This window comes from Tursiops truncatus, chromosome 9 (genome assembly GCF_011762595.2).
Source record: "Tursiops truncatus isolate mTurTru1 chromosome 9, mTurTru1.mat.Y, whole genome shotgun sequence".
NCBI lineage: Eukaryota > Metazoa > Chordata > Mammalia > Artiodactyla > Delphinidae > Tursiops > Tursiops truncatus.
In genome coordinates, this window is record NC_047042.1 from 64,383,305 (window position 1) to 64,403,810 (window position 20,506).

At 51.8% G+C, this 20,506-nt stretch overlaps 1 protein-coding gene across 4 annotated transcripts in view; it reads left to right on the forward strand.

Moving 5' to 3' along the window:
* EEPD1 (endonuclease/exonuclease/phosphatase family domain containing 1) overlaps positions 1-20,144 on the forward strand; it is a 241,346-nt gene extending 221,202 nt beyond the window's left edge. For 3 of the 4 annotated variants that reach the window (XM_073809827.1, XM_073809828.1, XM_033863150.2), the window contains 5 exons: positions 7,047-7,157; positions 10,560-10,694; positions 12,865-13,003; positions 17,332-17,526; positions 19,440-20,144. In XM_073809827.1, coding sequence (XP_073665928.1) covers positions 7,047-7,157; positions 10,560-10,694; positions 12,865-13,003; positions 17,332-17,526; positions 19,440-19,639 — 780 coding nt within the window. In that variant the 3' untranslated portion in view covers positions 19,640-20,144. Of the gene's footprint in view, positions 1-7,046; positions 7,158-10,559; positions 10,695-12,864; positions 13,004-17,331; positions 17,527-19,439 lie in introns of those variants that run through there. The other variant, XM_073809829.1, reaches the window with a different exon arrangement.
* The last annotated feature ends 362 nt before the right edge of the window (positions 20,145-20,506 follow it).

Genomic DNA, 20,506 nt, shown 5'->3' on the forward strand with positions numbered 1-20,506 from the left:
CCAGTTCTTTCTCTCAATATTAGAAAGTGATAGTTTTTCAGTGAGCCCCCAAGGGGCAGAGGAATGGTTTCCCTCTCTCCCTCCATGGACTCCAGGGCCTCTGGGAAAGGCTTTTAGAAGCAGTGCTGCAGCAGTGTTGTGTGAGGGGCTCAGAGCGGCCCTGGAGCCCCAAACACACGGCTCTCTGTCCCACCTTGCACCTGTCTCCCCTCTGGGATACGTTCCTGTGTTTGCATTTGAGCAAAGGTGACTACACCTCACCCTGGCTCTGTGAGAACAATCTCTTTCTCTTCCATACAGATTGGGGGAGAAAGGCGAGTGAAAGACTCTTCACTTTTGCCCTGTGTCCATGGTACATTTTGTGTGTGTGCCCTGCTCTGGGGAGAGGTGGACCAGGGCCTTTAAGACGCCTAGGAACCGTTAAGGCACTTAGCGCTTAGAAGGAAAGAGCACAGTAACTTGAGCGTATTGCTGCCCTGTAGGCAATATGGCCTTACAAAATATCAACATCTTAAAGTCTAAATATGCCCAGAAAACTTTGTAATAAGCTTATTTGTTACAGTCCAAAGGCCAAACATGATTAATACTGCTCCAGGCGTAACTGGGCTTTTGCACTGCCCAGTGTTCTTCTGAGAGTGTGTTGACGTTTTTAGTGCCCCTACCCATTCCTCGGTTTCACTCTCCACGTGATCACTGCCAGGTACCCAGAGATGTGCTGGCTTCTAACGTTGGCTATAACATAGGTGTGGTTGACCGTCCTGGCAAAGATGAGCCCTTGCTCACTATTAACATTTCACAAAATGTTGTCTGTGTGATTTGCTCTGTCGAGTCTTTTGACCTCGCCTGACTTAATACAGGGCTGCTTTCTTTTATGATGGAAGTTTATCTTTTTAAGGCACCTGTGCCTCTCCATCCACCACAATACACCGTGTTTCCAAGAGCTGAGTGCACAGAGGGAATTGGTGGTTGACAAGCGGAAAAGTCACCTCCAGACTCAAAGAGAAGTCACCTCCAGAATCAGGAAAGCAAGCGAAATAGCCAACTCAGGGAAGCAACTTCATCCGGAAATTTCACCCAGAGGATTCCAAGTGAAAACATACCCTCCCTACCCCCCAACTCCCCCCACCGTCCAGGAAGCGGGATAAGGGTAGCCATTTGGAGTTTGCTTTGGAAACGCCTGCCCGTACTCTGACATTCTGTCTCCAGCTGACTGTGCAGTCAGCACGAAGCAGGATGTCTTTATAACCAGCACACAGAGCCTCAGGTTTCCTTTCACCTTAACTGGATGCGGAAGATGAAGGGACCGCTGAGCTTGGCGGTGCCTGGACACGCCACTGAGTGAGGTTGGAACACCTTTCCTATTGTTATTTTCCAATCAGGACCAGATGAACTAAGGAGTATTCATTTCAGGAAGGGGGAAGGGTAGAAGGGAAGAAACAAAGTCCAAAGGTCCACAAGCAAAAATCAGTTGTGTCAAGCCTTGGAACCTTTTGTCACTGCAGAGATGAACAGAGTCCAGTGATCCAGGCAGACCCGACGTGCATCACATTCTAAGTGTAGCCAAAGGAATCTTGGCTTTTAGGACCTGACGTTCCTGAATGCCGGTGCCTTGGACAACTTGGAGATTGGAGTTTAAATGTCTGTCTTGAGGCGCCTTATTGCCAAGGTGAAGGGTGGGGTGGATTTGGCCTTGACGATCAAGTTCTGCCATCTGACCAGCAGGTTGTGGGACAGGTGCTAAAGGATGGTGACATCACCCCTACTTGATCTGAAGCTCGAGAAACAAGTCCAGCCCATGGGGGTTCTTGTAACTTATCCTGGGAGAGAGAAGCCATAAGGTGGGATTCCCCCAGAGACACGCCTTTGATTCATTCATTCAGTAAATACCTGTTGCACGCTTTTTGCCGTACGGTGGCCAGGCTCCCTCTATGTGTTATCCTACGGGGTGATCTGCAAAGGGCCTCGGTCAGATGCTTCCACTGGGCAGGGTGGGAGAGCTGAAATGGTATTTATTTGTTTTGAACAATAAAAGCTGTCTTTCCCGACCACAGGTGTTAAAAATGCGAAGGCCGAGTTCTAAAGCAACAGTTGTCTAAGCTTCTAAAACTTTGGTTTAAAATTGCTTGGGGGGGCTTCCCTGGTGGCGCAGTGGTTGAGAGTCCGCCTGCCGATGCAGGGGACACGGGTTCGTGCTCTGGTCCGGGAAGATCCCACGTGCCGCGGAGCGGCTGGGCCCGTGAGCCATGGCCGCTGAGCCTGCGCGTCCGGAGCCTGTGCTCCGCAACGGGAGAGGCCACAACAGTGAGAGGCCCGCGTACCGCAAAAAAAAAAAAAAAAAAATTGTTTGGGGAACTTGTCAGAAGTGCATACCTTGGCTCTAACCTCAGAGATACTGATTCAGTAAGGTGGGCAAATCTGCGGTTGAAAATAAGAGGCGGAGTAATTCTGACGGAGGCAGACAATGGGGCTTTAGAAACACCGGTGGCAGGTAGGAGGACTGCTGTTGGGGCTGCATAGATCACGGTTACCTGGGAGGCTTTTTTCCAATCACACTCACCTTCCCCCTCCATTTCCACCCTTTCTGCCCTGGTGAGCCACTTTTCCTTACGAGTATCATTTCTCCCTTCTGGTATGTGGGCGAGGCATAAAAGTTGAGAACCAGCCGTTCTTAACAAAAACAAAACCAAAAATCAGCTTAAGGCAGGGTTCAGGTTGAGGGCTCTCAGAGGATGCTTTTGTTTTCCTTTGAAATTTTTGGGAGATGGGATCTAAGGATTGGTAAAGGCCGGTTGGCCACACCCCTTGCTGCCTGCCCGGCCCCGCCTGTTCACCTGTTCTGGCCAGGAGGTGGCAGGTCAGGAGACAGACCTCAGTTCATACACACACACACCCCACCCCACCCCCCCACCCCCGGCAACCTCTGTCAGCTGTGCAATCTTGAACGTAAACTCACTTACGTTTGGGCGTAATCTTTCTGGGTTGCACCTCACTCCCGAATAACTGGTAGGATGTGGACTGTCGGTGGCGGGGGGGATAATAGGGGTGGTGTGTACAGAAGAGGAGGCGCTCTGGAGCAGGGTGCTCAGAGCTTGCCGAGCTTGTGAATCACCATGGGATCCTGTGAAAGTGCAGATTCCGATGCGCTAGATGTGAGATGGGCCTGAGAGCTTGCCTTTCTAACAGACTCCCAGGTGATGTTCATGCTACTGGTCCATGGACCACTCTCTGAGTAGCAAGAATTTAAAGGTGCCCCCCTCCTTAGGCTTGCTGCAAGCTGTTAGTGCAGACAGTCAGCTAAGTTAACGAGCTGGCAGTACTTTTTTCAGTCCTAGAAATAGAAGAAAATACCTACCCCTTACCTAATGCTGATCATGAAAATTGGAGCATAGAATGCTTTCAGCCGTAAACACTGTTCTGCCTGGTCCCTTATATTATTTCTCATCCCTAATAACATAAGAAATACTGAAGAAGAGGGTAGAGGGAGGAGTCATCTATTCTGTGGGCCAAGAGACTTCAGAGGTACAAAGTACAGGCGGCCCTTAGGGTTCAGGAATCATGGTTCCTTGTCTCCCAGAGTTTACCTGTGACAAAAAGGCTTTTAAATATAAAACAAAGAAAGAGGAGAGTTTCTTTCCTTCATTTAATAACACCAACTTTAAACTTGAGTCAGAGTCACCTGGAGGGGCTGTTAAAATGCAGATTGCCAGGCCCCACCCAGAGACTCTAATCCAGTAGCATTTTAGGTTCCCAGGGGATACTGATGATCACACTTGGGCTAACTGGCACATCTTTGAGAGCGGTGTGCATGGAAAGCAGTGCCAGCCTGTGCCACCTCCTCACCGTTCTGACCCCTCCCTTCAAAGTGGCATTGCCAGCAGCGGGAATGTTTAAGCTGGGCTGGCGTTTGGGGCGTGAATGGGAGATTCACCTGTCTTCAGGTGTCTGAAGGTCCTGTGAGGGTCAGGAGAGATGAGCTTTCTGGCTGCCTGCAGATCACTCTTCCCAGCACAGCCTGACCCCCAGAAGCCCGGGCTCTCCAATGTAGCTGATTGGCTAATCACCTCGGGGGCTTTTTAAAACTAGAGCTTCCCAGGGGGCATCCTCAGAGATTCGGGCGAGCAGCCAGGTTCGGGACCCCCTGCGTGGAGAGCAGTGAGGCACCAGATGGGCAGTGGAGAGCTGCTCTCCTTTCTAATGATTCTTGGATTCGGCTCTAATGAGCGCTCAGCACGTAAATGATCGCCTGGCAGGAGATCGGACCCTCTGGAAGTGCATTTCCTGCTGGATCCCTAAACTTAGAGTCGATAAATTCCACCAGCATTTTCCCAAGTGCTTCATTTCCTACCCGAGGATGGCTACCAGCCAGGACCATCTGGCCATGGGGATTCATCCGAGGCAAAAGCCCCCCATCGGGAATAACACCATCCGTGGCAGTGTTGAAAGAGGAATGGGTAAAAGTCACTGATGACCAAATCCCAGAGAGAACACTTCCCAGGCAAACTCAAAGTCAGGTTAAAATTGAGGCAATTATTTAAATAATTAGCTTCAAGAAGAAATCCCTCCTTTTGTTTATCATACATGGATTTGAGGACTGTGGTCTTCCTTGGAGTTTCCTGGTTCACCAGCAGAGCGTCACTGGGCGCCATGCTCTGTGTCAGGTGGGTTTTATAAAGGTGACTTGGGGACAGTCCCTGCCCTTATGGTGTCCACCGCTGGGGAGAGGTAGGCACGTAAACACATAACTGTCAAAGCAGCATGACTCCTAGAACAGTAACCATCTAGAGAAGCCCTCCCAGCAGGCTCCATCCTTGCCTGGTCTCATTTTCTCCATAGCGCTTGTCACTATGGCAATGACTGGCTGAGTACTTGCTTATGCCTCGTCTTCCCTCTTGCAGCATGAGCAATGGGAGAGCAGAGAACAGGCCCTTAGACCCTGGCATCTCTAAGCCATTGGATGTGAGCCTCCCAGGAAGGGCACGAGTGCAGCTGTCTGCAGCTGAGGCATTCCCAGAGGGGGCTGCCAGCTGACGGCTGTGTGCCCACAGCACCACCTAAATCTGGGGCGGATGCTTAGGGAGGATGTGGCAGCTGCAGTGGTTCTCAGACCTTTGCAGGCATCAGAGGGCTTGTTAAAACACAGGTCGCCGGGCCTCACCCTAGAGTTTCCGATACAGTAGGTCTAGGATGGGGCCAGAGAATTTCTAACAAGTTCCCAGGTAATGCTGTTGTTCCTGGGCCCCAGACAACACTTTGAGAACCACAGGGGTGGTACGTCAGCATAGACGTCACAGGTTACCCAGTGGACGGATGGTAGGTGATCGAATGACAAAGAGGCAGGGAGACCTCTACAAGCTACGCCAGTGACCCAGGTGAGAGAAAATGGGTTCTGAAAACGGGCCACAACAGTGGTGCTGGAGAACAGAAAGAGGACACTCCAGACACACGTGATGCAGGGTGGGGACTGGTAAGCGCTGGCATGTGGGGGGAGAGGGAAGAGGCAGAGCAGCTGGAAGGATGCAAATGCCAGGAACTGAGATGGGCATGGGGGGGAGGGGAACGGCATGTTCCTTTGGGACCTGCTGGGTGTGTGGTTCTATGGAAACCTTCAGATGGGAATGTTAAAAAGGAAGTTGAAATACAATTCAAAACTCGAGCGAGGAATCTGAGCTGCAGGTACGGATTTGGGGGCCTTTGGGATAGAGGTATAAGCTGAAGCTGTGGGGCTGAGTGAGGTTAGTCCAGGGCAGCTGATTGAAGAGATAGCAATGGGGCTTCCCTGGTGGCGCAGTTGCTGAGAGTCCGCCTGCCGATGCAGGGGACACGGGTTCGTGCCCCGGTCCGGGAAGATCCCACATGCCGCGGAGCGGCTGGGCCCGTGAGCCATGGCCGCTGAGCCTGCGCCTCCAGAGCCTGTGCTCCGCAACGGGAGAAGCCACAACAGTGAGAGGCCCGCGTACCGGAAAAAAAAAAAAAAAGAGATAGCAATGATGCCTCCAGAAGGCGGGCAGAGAAAGAGATGAGTGGGGTGGTCCAAGGTCCTGAAGCAAAGGGACAGGAGGGTGTCACTGGGAAGGGGCAGTACCAGCTGTCAGAGAATCTCAAATGAGATGAGCCCAAATCTGACAAATTCTGGGGTCGACTCAAAAGAACCAGCCCTAAGAGATGGGGTTGTGTTTGAGTCATGAGTTAAAGGAACCGGTCCACATACTCTGAAGCCCGTAGTTTTTCAACTCCTCATTTTACTTTGTGCAATTTTATTTTGCCTTGATGATAAAGTCGCCTTACGGTACTGTACTGGTGGAACACACATAAGCAAAAGGAAGCTCACCCCACAAACACACACGGGGCGTAGTTACCATCCACGACAGGAGGGCTTTCTTCTCAGAGGAAAACCAAGGTGAACAATATAGTGGTGCACGGTGAAGGTGGGTGGGGGGGTCAGTTGGTGTTTTTTTAATTGACGTATAATTGACTTACAATATTGTATTAGTCTCAGATGTACAACATAGTGATTTGACATGTTTATACCTTATGAAACGACCATTACATTAAGTCTAGTTACCATTTGTCACCACACAAAGTTATTTCACTATTGACTACATTCTGGGGGTCAGTTTTTGCGCCTCTAATATAAGCGGTGGGAAGACAAGACACCATGTATTCATCTTTTTTCCTCTTCATTTGATACCTATCTAGAGGCTTCTGGGACCTTAACCACTGGTTTTACAGGGATTAAAAGGATTCTGACAACTTGTTTTGAACTATTTGTGGTAAAATGCTACAAAGAGAATCGATTGCTGTGAGCTGAGTCCCCCAGTGATAATTATGTATTTCACGGGTAGACAGTTTGCTTTTTAACTTGTGGCACTTGTTTTGCCATCCAGGTCTTCGCAAACCCCGGTTTCTGAGAACACAGGGCTGAAGTCTGACAAGTGTCTGAATCAGGCGGATGAGTCAGGATCACACATTTTCTGGCTCCTCGGGCCGCCTGCAGCGGGAACGGCTTTAGGCGGGAACACATACTGACTTGTGCTCTGTCTTTACAGTTCTGTACGGAGCTAAACCAGCCAATCCTGCCCAACATCCGCAAGTGGAAGGGGCCCCGAGGATGCTGGAAGGCCGTTGTTTCGGAGAAGCCCACGACTCAGCTCCAGAAGGTACGCCCTCATCTGCAGAACTGGGCTTTCCTTTCCATTTTCTTTTCCCCTGATCACAGACATTTAAAATTATTTTCCTTTGCCAACATCGTTGATGTAATTTTGTATTTCTGCCCATTTTTTAGCTCTGGGCCATTTGTTTCAAAATGCCCTGGTTCTCCTTTCCTGTTTGGATCAGGAATGCACTGCCGCCCATTCGGAAATGGGAGTTTGGGTGTTGGGAGGAAAGGAGAAATCCTGTCTGGAGCCAAGGCAGCAAATGGGGCATTTCTGTCCTTTGTGCTCCTAATCCCTCCTCCACAGTTCTAGCTTCTGCCAAGTTTGTGGAGAGCCCATTGTTCATTGACTGAAAACTTCAGATTCACTTAATTCATACGTGAAGTGTTTGCTTTCAGTGGTAGGAATTGTGCGTATGGAAATGCTCTGTGGAAGATTTCAGCAGATTTTAATTCTGAATTTTCTTTCATTAGTATTGCCCATATGGGTTTGGGTAAATCTCTGTAATGTATACATTTTCACTCCTACCTATGATATTCAAGAGCAGTTTTTACTCACTGGAAATATTCAATATCAGTGGAGTTTTAGATTTAAAAAAAAAGACTCCTGATACTTAATTATGAGTGGATTATATCATTACATAATTTTCCCATAAATGCAGATGTTATATTTTTTATCTCTAGGATACCTAATATGCTTATAAACACATATAAATTATACTCATCTAAGTGATATTTGAGATTTGGGGCTTTTAACTTATAAATGTTTACTGGATTAAAACTATCCAGTCACTTCTTGACAATAAGCTCTCTTTTTAGCTACTACTTTAAAGTGTGATGTAAATCTTACTTCTCTGGGTTTTGGGGTGTAAGTCGTTCCTGCAGGTAACAGCCAGCGTACATTCACAAGGAGGCTGGAAATGCAGCCAAATTGGAAGGTATCTGGTCTTTACCACTCCAGCTCATAGCCGTCCCTTCTCAGTCCATGTAGAAATAGTTCTGATACCACCTTGCTTTTTTTTTTTTTTTTTTTTGCGGTACGCGGGCCTCTCACTGTTGTGGCCTCTCCCATTGCGGAGCACAGGCTCCGGACGCGCAGGCTCAGCGACCATGGCTCATGGGCCCAGCTGCTCCATGGCATGTGGGATCTTCCCCGACCGGGGCACGAACCCACGTCCCCTGCATCGGCAGGCGGACTCTCAACCACTGCGACACCAGGGAAGCCCACCTTTTTTTAATAGCACTTTACACAAATATGTAGGTTCACAGGGCTCTTACGGTCCATTTAACACTCTTTTTTCATCTGTTCAGCAAATCGTTGAAAAGGTTACTATGTGCCAGGCACTATGTTATATGCCAGACATTCACGGTGAGAAAAATAGACCCAGTGACCCAGCCCTGCCCAGGGGCTTGACTGAGCCTGACGGAGGCTCTTGGAGGGACAGGCCAGGTAACCCTACTCCAGGTCAGGTGTCAAGGCCATTGGAGAACAGCGTGTGGCAGCCACTCAGATCTCTCAGTCTCAATTCCTTCATCTGTAAAATGGGAGCAGCAGCCCCTCCCTCAACTCACAGGGTGGCTCTAGGATTTTACAAGATAATGTGCACTGAATGCTTGATTGACAGACATAAGCCAGCGCCTGGCGGGGTACACACGAGGCGGCAGGCAGATGTAGTGGGAGCTGGTACCCGTCGCAGGCTGCAGCTGGTCCAGTTTAGCCAGTTGTTGCCGAGGGTATAAGGAACCAGCAGTGGAAAGCGCAGCCTGCACAGCCTGGTGAGGCCAGAAAGGCCCAGGCTTGCTGGGAACATAGGTGAACAGGCATGAAAGGCAGCACTGAGCAGGGAGGTGCCCACCCGGAGGGCCCAGAGGGCAGTGGGCCGCAGAGCCACTGAAGGATTTTAAGCAGAAGGGGACGTGAGCAGTACTTTAGGGACGTTACTCTGGCACCACTGCCTGGGAAACAGTAAATGGGGGGACAGCCCCCTGAAGCCCACAGGGCAAATGCATTTCCCTCACTTTACGCCTGAGGAAACAGGTTTAGAAAACCAGAGTGGCTCCCCCGAGGTCCCAGGGCTGAGTGATTCGAGGGGATGAGACCCAGGTCTTCTCACTCTTAAACTAGCACGCGTTCACCGGGGTGGGCAAGTCAGTCATTTAAAAATAGAAAATGCACGGCACACAGGACACTGTTCCTTCCTTCCCCCCTCTTCAGCACACGTGTGGCTGGGACCTGAGCTGAACTTGGGGACTCAGCAGAGGCCACTCAGGATGTGCAAAGTCACTTCTTTCGCAAGAGCATCGCCGGCCCCTCGGATGACACTGCTGATCCCACCCGGGCAGCAGAGCCTCCAGCAGCTGGGATCGGGGCAGGGGGATCTTTTCTCTTTCCACAAGCCACCTGGTGACAGCAGCATGAAGCAGGCAGGTTCAGAGCGGCCCCTCTGATGGCCAGAGGTGCAGGGGTTTATTTAGCCCCAAGCCCTTGACCCTGCCGACACCACCCCCATCCATCCGCCCCACTCACCGGCCTTCTCAGTGCCCTGCACCGGGGCTTCACACCCCTGTGTGCAGCCCCGCAAGCCTGAGGAGGGCCTTTGACCAGTTCTAAACCACTGGGACTGGTAGCCCTGACGTCTCTTCATCCAGCAAATATTTATTGAGCTTCTGCTAGGTGCCAGGCCCCAGTTGCTATCAGCAGCAACTAATCAGTAAGCAAAAGCACCCCTTGGAGTCTTATATTTGACCCTCAGCATTGCCCTTTACCAGCTGTGGGGTTTCGGGGGAGTTACTTAACCTCTCTGAGCAACTGAGTCTTCATCTGACAGATGGGCGTGTGAGTGGCTACCTCATGGGAGGCGATTATTAAAAAGATAACTCCAGGGGGCTTCCCTGGTGGCGCAGTGGTTGAGGGTCCGCCTGCCGATGCAGGGGACACGCGTTCGTGCCCCGGTCCGGGAAGATCCCACATGCCGCGGAGCGGCTGGGCCCGTGAGCCATGGCTGCTGAGCCTGCGCGTCCGGAGCCTGTGCTCCGCAATGGGAGAGGCCACAACAGTGAGAGGCCCACGTACCGCAAAAAAAAAAAAAAGATAACTCCATGCCTAGTCTGGGCTGCACCCAATCCCCCCAAAAGTAGAGCCCCGGCACCCCGGCTGTATGTGCAACTCTCTGAAATTGCCTGTCTGGGAAATTTGGCGGGGGAACAGGGAGGAACATGCCGTGGCTTTTAGATGTGCTTTTGTCTCAGAAACAGGCCTTGGGCAGGTAACCCCAGGACCCGGTGTAGAGCCTGCTCCTTCCCCCCTCGTCTCCTCCTGGCCTCACCTGCCGCTTCCCCAGCTCCGGGCTGAGCCCCGCCACCAGACAGACCCCTCTGCACACTAACGCCTCGTCTTCCCCCACAGGGCGCTGGGTTTGCAGGGTTCCTGTGGGACACCGCGGCTGGGGTGGAACTGAGAGATGCCACCTGGCAGGAGAGCTCGCCTGGCAATGGGCACGGGAAGCCCACAGGCCCCAGCCCGTACCTCGTGAGGTTCAAGGTACCGCTTGCTCATGTTGCCGTGAAGGGCCACTCCTTCTAAAAAGGAAAAAAAGTCCCCTTTTGAACTGGGAGCCAGAGAAGCTCATCTTTTTGCTTTGGTTTTCTTCTCTCTCAGGGCTGAGTCAGCATGCACTCTTGGGGTTCCCTTGGCTGGGAACTTGTCCAGAGCAGGAATGAAAGGGATTTGGGGGGACTATAGCTCTGGTAACTTTGACATCTGGGCAGGAAGGAGATCAGGTGGTTGCCTTTCAAACCTGATAAACAGCAGAATCACCTGGAGAGATTTTCTTAAAATCAGGGTTTCCTGGACCCTGCCCCAGACACACAGAATGTCCGGTTTTCAAAAGCACCTGCAGTGCTTCTTCCGTTCTCCCTGCGCTGGTTAAGGATGCTGGGCCTTTGGGAATTGCTGGATTAGAGGGCAGCAGAACTGCTCTGAGGACCCCCCTTCTCTTACCAGGGAGAGGGGGGACCCTCGAGAGGTCATTTGGGCTTGGAAGGAGCTCAGAAGAAGCTTCTGGGCGGTGGGGTGAGGGCAGCCTGTAACTGACACCTCCAGGTGAGCCCTGTCTCACCAGAGCCGGGAGCAGCGAGCAGACTGAGCTGCCTCTTCGGTTGCCCTGGACGCCTCTGGGAAGTATTAAGGCACAGCAAACAGTCAGAAGCTGGGCAGCAGGAAGGAGGAGAACGCAGCAGCCTAAACAGATCACCAAGTCAGCAGCTGGCCTTAACCCCGTGAAGTGACAGGGTCAGGCAGGAGTGGTCCCCAGCAAGCCACCTGCAGGGTGTCTGGGTTCTCTATGCTCCAGAGCAGTTCTGGAGCCTGAGAGTTGCCACAGACCTCAGCACGGTCTCTCCCTGGTGGCACGGGGCTGGGGCAGCCCATATGCTGGGGGCTGTGGTGACTCTGGTTGAGGTCTAGCCCAAGCTCATCCCGCCTCGCACCCGTGCTTGCAGAGATGCTGGCGTTCCGTGTGCACACACACACCCGGGGGTGTCTGCGTGTTGTGCTTATGGTACTGATGCATAAATCAGCTAGGTATCACCTCTTCCCTGGGTCCCTTTTCTATGTAAAGTGACTGTACTGGCTTTGGCCAAGCAAGGCAACAGGCAGAACCAGCCAGTGTCTCTAGGGGGCAGGCTGTTTTTAACGGCCAAAGAGAAATGCTTTCAGATCACAAATTACTGGCCCAGATCCTCTAAATGAAGCGATCCCCTAGACAGGCACGTAGCCTCCTCTACTTTGTGTCTCATCCTAGGCCAGGCAAGTTGTAGGGACAGAGATGTGGCTTCTCTCTCCAGGCAGGTTTTCCCCGCCCACGGCCTTACGGTGGTTCCCCCGGGGTCAGAGCCACAGCTGCAGCGGGAGCTCTCCCGGCTGGGCACTGGCCTTGGCAAACCGGGGTCACATCTGTAAAACGAAACTGGTAGCCTCCACTTCCCAGGGGCTCCCTCTGCACCTCCACTTCCTGGTAGGGTTTGGTGTTTGTTGCCATGACAAACAGAAGGGCGGGGTTGCCAAACCCAGAGCAGCTGAGCAGTGCTGCGGTGCTTGGGAGACCGACCCCGACTTTGCGCTTCCTCACCTGCCCTGGGGACACAGGATGGGCATAGCCTGTGTGCCGCCAGGGTTCGGGCAGCTTTCGTTCTTCACATGTTTGAAATCAGGTGAAAGTAAACCTCAGGGCTCAGTGGTCTCTGGAGGGAAGAGAACACATGGGGGAGGGGGAGGGGGGAAGGCGGTAGGGCCCGTCAGCGGGTCCTGACAGGGGGTGGCGGGCTGGCCCCGTGGGGAAGAGCCCCAGGGCTTTGTTAACGAAGCTGCTAACCAGCTGCTAGAGCTGCCTCTTCCTCTCTCATAGCTGCTCAGAAGGAAAAAAGCTACAAAAATTGGACATTTCTAGATGTGCCCAATTTTCCCGGCCCTAAGGAGGAGTAGGGGGTGAAATGTAAGGGGTACACCGATAGGACAAGACAGGTCTCGGTCCTGCAGGGGCCTCAGAAGACTCTTCCGGTGGCCGCCTTGCCTTCTCTCCGGGGGGTGCTGGCCTTGTGTGCGTTTCCCATTGTCGGTGTCGTGCAGGAAGCTATTCATGGGGCGGAGGTAACGGGTACAGGCAGGAAGAACATCTCCGCCTGTCCCTGATGATTTGTTTCCTGTTGCCCAGGTGGGAAGTCATGACTTGACCCTGGTGAACCTTCACCTGGCAGCCCTGACCCTCCCAGGGGGTGAGAACCCCAGCAAGAGTCACAGTGACAGCCACTGCTGGGCTAGCTTCGTGCAGACCTTGCAGGAAACCCTGAAAGGTAGGAAACCGTCTTTCTCTGCGGCTGGGCCAGCAGCCCCCACTTCTGCAGGGCAGGCGGGGGTCATCTCTTCGGAGCATCTCTACCCTCCCTTAGGCTGGCCGTCCTGTAGGTGGCGATGCGTGCTGAGTAATGCATGGGAAACCACCATACCGCCTGCATCCCGGGGAGCCCGGCTGCCCCGGGCATGCTGACAGCTTTGTCTCTGTGGGTCTAGCGTGCGGGTTCCACGGTGTTGGTTTTGTGGCTCTCCAGCCTCTCTTTGATGGAAAGGATTAGGGGGGAAAAAACTAAGTGATGGTACCCTCCCCCGTGACACCCATCGTGGGCTCCGCTGCCCCGGGTGTGCCCCCGTGGTGGTCCTTCCTGCAGATCTGCACCTGCTCTTCTTGTGAAAGACAGTTGGTGACAAGGGGAGTGGGAAAGTCCTGACGAGCCGTAAGTTGAATTTTTCTCTGTGGTGGGATGCCGACCTTGTCAAAGGAGCCCTGAAGCCGACAGAAAAGCTGGATTTTAATCTTAGCTCTTTCAGCTGTAGAACAGCTGTAGGACAGCCGGCAAGTCACCACCCTTCAAGCCCCATCTGATGGGGGCTGACAGTGCTAACCTCACAGGGCGCCCAGGGGCGTGGTAACCGTCTGAGGGAGGACCCAGCACATAGCAGGGGCTCAGCGGACATGAGTTGACTCACAAAAATGCCAGAGGGATTAAGAGAACATTGAAAGGAACAGAACTTCAGAAGAAAGGTGGGGCACTCTGCTTTCCAGGCTCCTGCCCCAGTAACACAGGTTTTCTGTGCGTGGTTTCCCAGAAGGAAAAGTTGACACGGCTGTAAAGACTGGGATGTGCTCCGTCGGGCTTGGCTTTTCAGAGCACTGAGTTTCTCCAGGTGAGGGTTCACAGCTGGAGGCCTGCAGTTCTCTCCCATATTCTAGAGTCTTGACCAATATTCCCTCAGGCGCTAAGCCTTGTTTTCCCTTGTTGAACTGGTGCCCCCCGAAAGGTGATTTTTGAAGATTTGGCTACAAAAATAACTCAGTCAAACGACACATTTACAGTTTGAAAAGATTTTTATCATGGTAAAATATACGTAACATGCAATTTACCATCTTCACCGTTTTTAAGTGGACGAGTCACTGGTATTAAGTACCTTGACATTGTTTTATAACCATCACCACCATCCATCTGTAGAACTTTTTTTATCTTCCTGAACTGAAGCTCTGTACCCATTAAACACGAACTCCCCATTCTCCCTTTCCTCCCAGACCCTGACAGCCACCTTTCTACCTTCTGTTTTCTATGAGCCTGACCGCTCTAGGTATCTCATGTCAGTGGAATCTTACAATATTTGTCCTTTTACGGCTGGTTTATTTAACTGACATTATGTCTTCATGGCTCGTAGTATATGTCAGAATTCTTTTTAGGGCCAAAGACTATTCCATTCGTCGGTCAGTGGACACTTGGGCTCTTTCCATCTTTTGGCTGTTGTAAATAATGCTGTTATGAACACTGATAACACTGCTAGGCAGCTTACATCTCAAACCAGGTTGTGCTGTGACCAGCGTTCTCCTTAAATTATGAGTCTTTGGGCTAAAAAAAAGTCGGAAAGATGTTTAAGTTGAGATACTTCATCCAAGGAGCAGCTATGTGGGAAATTGTTCACCTACAGCTACTTTCTAACCTATTAAAAAGGATGACTTGATAGCTTTTAAATCTGTGGACATTTCTATTGTTCTTGATCTCAAGCTTTTCCTCTACAGCTACTTTCTAACCTATTAAAAAGGATGACTTGATAGCTTTTAAATCTGTGGACGTTTCTATTGTTCTTGATCTCAAGCTTTTCCTTTACACGGAAGCAGAAACGCAAGATGCCAGTTCCTAACTTCTCTGATAACCTTAGGCCCTCACTGTTTTTTCTGATATCCGGGCAGGGAGCAGGTTTTTGTCAGAAAACCTGGGCAGGGTATTGTTCCAAGTTGCCAGGGGACTGTTGACCCACAGCCTGGCTAGGCCTTGACATGCCCATGTAAGGACAGTGACTTGTGTCCCCATGTCCCCCTGCTTGTAGCTAACATCCAGTTTGCTGTTAACATGGCAGAGCCGAGGATTCAGGAAGTGCTGCAGCCTGCCCGAGGGGCAACAAGGGTAAATCGATGAGCAGAGGTGGCTCAGCTAAAACAGAGACTAAGCCTTTATTCCACAGGCTTCTTTCTATCAGAGTAAGCAGAGCCGATTTGATTAGCAAACTCTGGGCCTTTCTGCCTTTGTCTGGTACTCAGGTTGGAGTCAGCAGGGGCTGGGGGTGGAGTGCCCATCCTCAGATGGAAGTTTCTTCTTTCAGACCCCACGGGGCCTGTTCTGTGAACTCAGCAAGAGTGAAACAGGGCAAAGTCATGCTTGACATCTGACTTCTTCCGCTGGGGACTGGCTCCTGCTATTGTCGCTGGCATTTTGTAAATCTAGGGTCTCTGAGGAAGTCAGCCCCAGGCATTCTCCCTTCACTCCTGGAAACTAAGAGAATGACTCAGGAGCCCACCCTGGCGCACAGCTCCCTGGGAGAGATCAGGCGCCTGCACATCTGTGGATTCTTAGAGGCAAGGACTGTCTCGATGTCATTACCAAACCACTTTAACCAAAAGAAGGTGAGTTGTAAGAAACGGGACCTGCCAGTTCAAAAAGAGCCGTTATTTTCATTCCTGAAGTTACACAGAGCTGGGCTTATTGACCCAGGACACCAGCATCTCTCCTGGTTTCAGAGTTGTCTTTTTTTGGCCCGAATTTTTCAGGTCTGCACCCCAATGAAAACCTCTCTCGTGATATGGGGAACCTTCTGCCTCAGCCTTTCCTAACTTCAGTTTTCCTTGATAGTCAATAAAGGTAGCCTCTTTCTCTTCGTTCCTTTTCAAAAATACACGGCACCTTAATTCTGCGGTTTTCTTCGTGCTTCGTCCATCATTTCTCTCCTGCGTGTTGATTGCGCGTCCGCCAGGCAGCAGGCTCTGTTCCAGATGTGTGGGGCTCTTCCATCCTAGCTCTTAGTAAAGAGCCCTGGATTTGCGGGCTAGCTCGGTGACTTTGGGCAAGCCCTTCCACCTCGCAGAGCCTCAGCTTCTTACCTGCAGGAGGGCCCGGCGCACAGTGAGGGTCATTGACACTGGCCACATATGCGTTGTTACTTGTATTCTTCTCAAGTTGGCTTTCCTGTTGGAAGTTGGCACCGATTTCTCAAGACAGCTTGGTTGGGCTCGCCCTGCTTTGGGTGCCAAGGTTGTTACGATCTAGCTTGAGGGCTACGGTTACCTCTCTGTTGGCCACACAATGGTAGCAGGAAGGCCTTGCTCCCGTCCTCTGCTGTCCGTCACGTCCCCTGGAGGAGGGCGTCATGTGCGGTGCGCGAGTTCCCTCTGCTGGTGGCTTGTGTTGTTTCACTTTAGATTTCTTCAGCCGTTATTATTGCAACATAATTCGTGTCCAGGAAGATTTTGCTGAGTGTCTCGGATGCCTTTGGCCCTAGTTTATTAATTGCTTTGCTTAAAGCTTTCCTTACAAGGTGCAACAGAAACGCCACTCCCTATGACAACGTGGCTCCCCAGAAAGGAATCTCGAGACAGGAAGTGACAGTGAGGCAGTGGATGGGAATCCCAGGGAGCCTAGCTGGGGCCCACTGTCCTTTCTGAGTGTCTCCTCACTTTGGAAAATACTTCATAAATATCCCACTTATTCTAGTAAATCAAACTATGAGAGAAATGTTGAAAATACTGAAAGATAAAAGCTTTCCACTTTGGCCCTGTATTAGTGTGCTAGGGCTGTCCTAACAAAATACCACAGGCTGAGTGGCATAAACAACAGACATTTATTTTCTCACAGTTCTGGAGGCTGGAAAGTCCATGATCAAGGTGCTGGCAGGGTTGGTTTCTCCTGAGGCTTCTCCTTGGCTTGTAGATGGCCGTCCTCTCCCTGTGTCTTCACCTGGTCTTCCCTCTGTGCTCAATAAATGTTTGTTGAGCTTTTGTTAAATATCTGGGGAAGACCCTCAGGGCTTTCTGTGCTATAAGATTTGGAACCCATGATCCGGAACAGAGGTGATCTCTCTTATCACATTGTCCCCCATTTCCAAATGTGTCACTAACCTACTCCTAAAGGTTGGGGGGGGGGGTGTTTGTTGGACAAGGAATTTGGAAAAATTGGGAGAATAAGAACCACGCCACAGTCCTAACCCTGGAGAGTCAATTCAGAGAGTCATGATCCTACTTAAATGAGTTGTGGTCCGTGTTGTGTTGACTTCCCACCACCTCTTACATTCCTGAATTTCTTTCTTCCACTTCCAGGCGAAAAAGAGGTGATAGTTTTAGGAGATTTCGGCCAGGGGCCAGACAGCAGTGACTATGATATCTTGAGGAAAGAAAAATTCCACCACCTGGTCCCCGCACACACCTTTACCAACATCAGCACCAAGAATCCTCAAGGCTCGAAGACTCTGGACAACATCTGGATCAGTAAAAGCTTAAAGAAGGTTTTCACAGGTAAAGCCCAAGTGCTGTTCGGAAACAGAGTGAGGATCGCCTGTCTGAGCTGACAGTTCTGGATTATCTGGTTTCAGCAAGAGCCAGGAGTGACCTTCCCTCCTCTGTGGGCATTTATCAGGTTATTGCTCAGGTGGCTGTATAATTATCATTCAAACAGAGCCACTTTTAAGAGTGAAGGGGGTGTGAAAAATAATAAAAGGCATTCACTGATCTGCAGCAGGGCCAAAGCAAGTGTGTCTTGGGCAAACCTGGTTCCGGACTGGCGGCATCCCCCAATTCCAAGCTGAGCTGATACCTTAGGCTAATTTTAAGGACACTTAGCCCCTTCAGCAAACACTCCTCAAGCCCTGTCACATTCAGGCGCTGTGTTGTGGCCTGAGGAGCAGCAGTTGGAGGTGAGCTGACATGTCACCTGGCATCACGATAGGATGGAAAAGTTCTTTAGACAGGACTCCGCCAGGACCAGGGTGTGGTGGGTAATCTCAGCACTGAAAAGCACTCCCCCCCAAACCAGTCACTTGCTGAACAGACTTTGGGTCATGAAACAGTCATAAGCAGAAATGTGGAAGCAGCAGGTCTTTTGGTGAAGGACAAGAACGGTGGTTCTCAGTTCTACCTGGAAGCTTTGCTAAGCACCAGTGGATGCAGATTATACTTCAGTGAGACATTAAAAAAGTCTTTAGGTGCCAACGCTGAGGTCCCACTGTGAGACCCCAGCGTGCAGCCAAGACTTAGATCCTCAGGACTAGAATTTCCTGTTGGACGGTGTCAGGGGAGAATCCAAAGGGCGAAGAAAGTGGGTCTCAGAGGGAGTGGCGGCCATCAAACTAGGCAAGGTGCAGTTGGCAGAAACGCACTGCTGGCCAGACCAAGGCCATTGGCAGGCTGCCATGGGGCCCGGTGGGAGGGCAGTGCTGTCACCAAGGGAACTGGCGCGCCCGAGAGCGCGGGGCCGGGAGGAAGGTAGAGATGGTCTCATCTATCCCCTGCTCTTAAGTTGTAGAAACCGAGGTGCAGGGAGGAGGTGCCACCATCATGGAACTGTCACCTGGGCAGGCACAGCTCACACCAGAGCCCAGGTCTGGATGCACTTAATTATCCGCGACGGTTCTCACTGAGGGCCGTGCAAGTGCTTCTAATTGCTCTGTCCTTGCTTTTGTGACTATTTCATTGTTTTTTTTTTTTTTTTTTTGCGGTACGCGGGCCTCTCACTGTTGTGGCCTCTCCCCTTGCGGAGCACAGGCTCCGGACGCGCAGGCTCAGCGGCCGTGGCTCACAGGCCCAGCCGCTCCGCGGCATGTGGGATCTTCCTGGACCAGGGCACGAACCCGTGTCCCCCGCATCAGCAGGCGGACTCTCAACCACTGCGCCACCAGGGAAGCCCTCATTGTTTCTTAAACGTACCTCCTGCTTCATGTATTTCTAAATCTTGACTTTAAAGATACCTTTACTTTCTCATAAACTTCTGTAACTTTCTCTTCTTTGCTCTTTTTGTAGAACTTCCTCCCCACGCCCCCGCCCCCCTGCCCCAGTGTCTTTGCTTTGTGAAGTAGGACCTTCACTTCGCTTTAGACATCTTTGCAGGGCATGTGTCCCTGTGTCAAACACTTAGCCTTGCCGGTCAGATTAGAAGTGGTGCATAGTGAGGCGGCGGCCCCCACACGTAGGCCGACGGGTGTGTGACTGGGCAGGAGGCCTGGACCCGGGGTAGTTTCAGGGCCTACACGGTAAACCCTCACTTGTCTGGCACATCCAATGGGCTGAAGCAGCTCGTTTGCACAGACAAGCCGGCTGACTTGAGGGGTCTTGTCAGGCTTGCAGACATACGGCACTGGCCTCCAACCGCCAGCCTGTGACCTCCACCCTGTCCCCCATCCTGATTTCTGGGTCTGTCTTCCCTCTGCCTCCAGGCCACTGGGCTGTACTGAGAGAAGGCCTCACGAACCCTTGGATTCCAGATAACTGGTCCTGGGGCGGAGTGGCTTCTGAACACTGCCCCGTGCTCGGCGAGTTTTACACGGAGAAGGACTGGAACAGGAAGGAAGGCCCTCGGAATGGCAACGGGGTCACCCTGGAGCGAAGTGAAGCCAACATTAAGCACGAGCGATGATGACAGCAAATCAGTTTTCCACCCCCTGACCCCGGAGGCGACGAGTTTGCCCTTCCTGGTGAAGATGCAGATCCCGAACTGCCTGCCCTTTCGTCCTCGTTCTGACAGCGCCAGCGCCCGGGCCTTGACCCGCCTGCCTTCTTTGCAGATGCTTTTGGACTCTCATGGGGGGAGGGAGCACGTCGGGCCCTCAAGGTGCTGGATGGTCAAATCAGAAGCCCGTGGAGAACTGGAAAGCCTCTGACCTGCGGATGCTGCCAACCTCAGCCGCTGCCCTGGGCTGGCCACCGCGCTGCTTGGACCTCAGCTCGAAGGGAACAGCAGTGGAGGCTGCAGGCAGAGACGGAGACCTGCCCGGGCGATGCCGGGAGCTCCCGTTTCTGACCACCAGTCTGCGATGTGCTGGCTGCAAATTCCATGAAGCTTTTAAATTGAGCACTCTCCTCAAATGTTTTGAGTGATGATTTTTAGTTTTGTTTTGAAAAAATAAACAGAGATGAACCTGCCTGGCCTCAGCGAGAGCCTGGGGGTGGGTCCCCTGCTGTGTGTGTTTTGTGCCCACTTCTGACGCCTCTGGGGGGGCTGTGGCCTGCAGGGCCCTGAACATGGTGAACCCCGGGAGCTCCTTTTACATCCCCACCTTGAGATCATGCAGACGCACCCGTCACACCCTCATTGACCCCCCGAGACCTCTGTAGAATCTTTAGATCGTCTCCTCCCTCCCATCCCATGCTTCATCCTCTGAGCCCTTTGCCGGACCGTGTGTTACTTTGAAGGACCATTTGTGCCTCCAGACACCGTGGGTTCCCTTGTGCTGGACAAGCGTTCCATCAGAACGATCTCCTTTCCTCCTTCCCCACCCGCTCC